Here is a 4,393-nt window from a genome sequence, read left to right on the forward strand (position 1 = left end):
TCAGGGCTCAAAATACTTTTTCTGACAATTCTTACCTGCACCACTCTGGATTTAGGAAGAGTTGATCATACTGATTGTTCAGGAACCATGCATTGCTATTTATTCTTAATACTTTTATTATTAGATGGTACATGTAACAGTCAATGCAGCTGATAACAATCCATATATACCTACATCATAGGACATTTATGAATAAAGTCCAGTACATGGACCAGTCAGGTTAGGTGCAGGTAGACACCAAATATACCAGCACAGCTCCAATTTTACCTGCACTAACCTGCATATGCAGGTGGTATTTTGAGCCCTGCTAATGTCCTAGCACATAAAAAATCTACTTTCCCGAACCAACTTTTCACTTGCCCAAAATTCAATTGTCATTTTTATATACGTTTTCACTTCCAGCAGTGGAATTCTCATTATTGCCTCTATTTTTCTATGCTGACCATTGCTTGTTGTCATGACTGTAAAAAGTTACAAGTGCATCAAAATCTCACTCAATGGAAAAATCTTACTTGCCCAATCAGGCAAGTTGGGTAGGACATGCACTTGACCAAGATCAGCACTTTCACTTGCCTGGACAATAGGGCTAGAGGGCTTGTCCAAAAAACGGAAGAGCTTAGATGGTTGTGACAGAGAAGACAGATGCTATGTACACTTTTTATGGGTTCATTGTAGTATCAGTACCAGGAAAATTTGCTGAGTTCCCTCCATTTACAAGCACAATGAACAATGGACCACGGTAAAGCGTCTTGTCCTAAGGACTGAGACCCTTTCCTGTATGTCGGGTCATGAGCAACACAGCCAGAATCAAACGGTTTCTTGGTGTAGAAGCAGAACCACTAACCACTGGACGCTTATTATGTATCAGGAAGTATACAACATTGTATATAGATCATGTACTTTACCTTATCAAGCATCTGAGCTAATGCTGCCGACATCTTTCCTCCATACGACTCACAGAATATATAAAAGGGAACTTTCTGAAAGATGAAAAAAGATGTGACTGTCAGTATTCAGTTTTCAAGTTTATAAAACAGTATCAGCACAGTTTAACATGGGGGGGGGGCAGGGGGGGGATCAGCTCTGAATAACATAAACTAGATTTCTAGCGAGGTCAACCCCCATGAAGTCGGTTCTTTGAGATGCAGAGTAACTTAACTTAACACTAAACTGGTGGCACGCGAGGGGCAGGGAGGAATATTTCACACCTATTGTCCGTCGATTACTGGCTGTTACTAAGTTAGATAACGACAATACGTAACAAAGGTTCATAACAAATGAACAGTTTAATGGTATGTTTTTAAATGGGCAGGTAAATCCGAGAAGCCTAATGCTCACCTGTAAGTCTGTCTTGCAGGTAAAGAAGTCCTTCAGCAGAGTGACAAGGTCGGTAGCGACCATGCTGACGTTGGTGGCGTAGGCATTCTTGTTTGTCACGTAGCTGAAACCTGTCCCCACTGGGTTGTCTATGAACAACAGGTTGGCCACTGAAAGCTGAGTGTGTTTGGGAGGAAAAATTAGTGCAAATCAAAATATAGATAATACAATCTGGTGCAAGTCAGTAGAGTGTTTGCCTGTAATTTGGTAGGTTGTGAGTTTGATTCCCAGCTGAGTCATATCAAAGACTTAAGAAGTTTTATTACTGCTTTTTCTGCAATAGAAATGTTAGGCATAACATGGCTGGATTTGACATAACATGGCTGGATTTTTCACCCTCACACATTAGTTTTGGGATCTCCAGAGGATGTCATCCATAAAATTAAGTCAGTGTGGCCTTACTCAGAATACCAATACAATGTCATGTAATACTACACATCCCCTCCACATCTACATACCCATGTGGTGTTCCTTGGCTGCTGACTGACATCCAGAGGACCGATCTCCTGGAAGTTTCCAAAGCCGGTGGACGAGCCTCCGGGGCCTCCCTGTAAGAAACAACATCATGTCTTCAGAATGATGGTGCCCTTTTAATTATAACCGTTATAATTAAGAGGGCACCATCATTCTGTAGTACTAGTAGCACAATCTTCTTCATTACTAGTAAATTAGATTATTTTTTTATTCAATGCATGGTTACCACATAACTAGACCCAAAGGCCACTCTAGGGTTATAGCTTATCTTGTTAAATAACCACTGTAACTGTGTTATAAGCATCTCTTCTCCCTACATCAGAAGTATCATGATTGAGACTAATAGGAGAAGCAGAGGTTACGAAGGCTACTCATGAAAATTCCCTACCTCAATACCACAGAAATGGCCCCAAGTGTGGCCATTGGACCACTCACACCAAGAAGGACCCCTACTCTTTTCTATAAGTGTGGTGGTGGTTTTACATCAAACCTAAATGTAAGTATCCTCCTCACCTGTAACCAGAGTATGAGTGGAGTGGGTTCCGAGCCGGCGGGTTTGTCTGTCCTGTAGTACAGCCACCAGAACATGTGGGCGGAGGGACGCACGTCCACGTAACCCCAGTCCTGGTTCTTGACTTTGGGGCCGGGCTTACAGTCCAATTCAGCTGGAATTTCATTGGTAAACGTTACATATTAAGGTCATGATTATATATAAATAATAGCAAAAAAATTAGCACTCATTCATAATTCTGTAACAGTGGTGTTCAAGGGTAGCCTGAGTACCATCCTCCATAGTAACCGCTGGCTCACGACTTTCGCTTGCTAACTACGGTTAGCAAGTGAAAGTCGTGAGCCAGCGGTTACCACGGAGGATGATACTCAGGCTAGTTCAAGGGCTGCTTAACTGACCATGCCAAATGGCTTTCAGCCTTTTGGAGTAACAGTTTAGCATCTGGGGTTGTGATCTGGTGGCCCGGATTCAGCGCGGGTTGGAATCCCGGAAGAGTCAGGATATTGTTTCTTACTGTTCGTACTCCTTTCTAATATTGGTTCCCACACCGGGAATCAAACCCCGAGCCTTGGAGGTGAGAGCGCCTAGTCTCCAAGCAGACCCTACGGTTCCTTGGAAACAATATCAAAGCTGGCAAAGGAGTATAGCCGGCCAAAGGGAGATAGCCGGCTAAGGGAGTCAAACCAAGCAGACCCTACGGTGCCTTGGAAACAATATCAAAGCTGGCAAAGGAGTATAGCCGGCCAAAGGGAGATAGCCGGCTAAGGGAGTCAAACAGGCAGCTTTGATACTATTTCTAAGGCACCGTAGGGTCCGCTTGGAGACTAAGAGCGCCAAATCCTAACCACTTAATCATTACGGAAATTTCAAAAGGTAAGACTGCCACCTTGAGAAAGACCAGGTGTTATTGTAGCCTGCTATAGAATTGTTTTGAATACCTGGATATCTGAAATCTGGTCACATGCTGCAAAATCTCCTGCAATATTTCTGATACAGATGAATCAGGACAATACCCCCAATAAGCCCAAAATGCAGACTTTCTTTAAAAAAAAAAATCAACGTATCAAGTCCCAAGTTAGTGAATAGAATAACTGATGTTTTATAAAATGATGATAACTTAATATAGAAGTCCTTGAAATATAAGGATATTATTAAACGGTGACTGAGTAAGTGAAGATCTTTCCCCCTCCCCCAAAACACCAAACAACACATGATTGAGCCACTATTTCCTACCATCCACATCGTTCAGTTGGTCCCACCTTGAACATGAACAACTTGCACACATCCTGACCACCTACCTGTACACCTACAGAGCAGCAAACACGTCCCTACAGCCAGGACCGGCCACAGCCAAACTTTCACACACCGTCCGGCCGCCATGTTGGACATCCTGTAGTAACACTACCACATGACCATCACATGATAACCCGAAGTCGGCTACAATGACGCTTTTTTCGCGTCTTTTCAAGAGAGATTGCGACTAGAATCAAACGCAAGGTCATCGTTAAGTGAGAGAGGAATGAGAGGCTCGTTAAGGCCCTATTTTCTGTCTCATTTTAGCTTCATACCTTGGCAGTTGTTCTTTTGACCCACCCGGCTTCAAGTGTCGTCTGCTAGAGGTTATCTAAGGTCAATTGCCTCCGCAGACAGACACGCGACTGGCCGATGACCTCAGATAAACCAAGGTGTGTGTGTGTGTGTGTGTGTGTGTGTGTGTGTGTGTCTGTGTCTGTGTATGAGAGTTTGTGCGCGAAAACGATAACTCGAAAAGACCCGGGCTGAATGTTGTACGTGGGTATGTCTTGAAGAGAGATTGAACCGATTAGATTTTTCCCCCTCTAGCGGCTTATTATGGGACTGCAGGGCAATTTTGCATACATTTGTACTAGTATAGTATTGTAAATGCAGAAATTTTCACGGTGGTTTAATGTTCGCAGTTTTCGCCGTGGCCGATTCACCGCGAACTTTAAACCACCGCGAACATTTTTCCATGGCAGTCAGGGAGACTATGTATGGTGCTTCCGCGAACTT

General features: G+C 43.4%; 1 protein-coding gene across 1 annotated transcript in view; it reads right to left on the reverse strand.

The window, feature by feature from the left end:
• The window catches only part of LOC118428614 (retinoid-inducible serine carboxypeptidase-like), a 22,376-nt gene extending 18,634 nt beyond the window's left edge, over positions 1 to 3,742 (reverse strand). Inside the window, exons 1-5 of the mRNA XM_035838719.1 lie at positions 3,661 to 3,742; positions 2,365 to 2,516; positions 1,836 to 1,925; positions 1,339 to 1,494; positions 906 to 980 (exon numbers count right to left, since the gene is read on the reverse strand). Coding sequence (XP_035694612.1) covers positions 906 to 980; positions 1,339 to 1,494; positions 1,836 to 1,925; positions 2,365 to 2,516; positions 3,661 to 3,742 — 555 coding nt within the window. The remainder of the gene's footprint in view (positions 1 to 905; positions 981 to 1,338; positions 1,495 to 1,835; positions 1,926 to 2,364; positions 2,517 to 3,660) is intronic.
• Between the last annotated feature and the right edge of the window lie 651 nt (positions 3,743 to 4,393).

This window comes from Branchiostoma floridae, chromosome 13 (assembly GCF_000003815.2).
Source record: "Branchiostoma floridae strain S238N-H82 chromosome 13, Bfl_VNyyK, whole genome shotgun sequence".
In the NCBI taxonomy this organism is placed as follows: Eukaryota; Metazoa; Chordata; class Leptocardii; order Amphioxiformes; family Branchiostomatidae; genus Branchiostoma; species Branchiostoma floridae.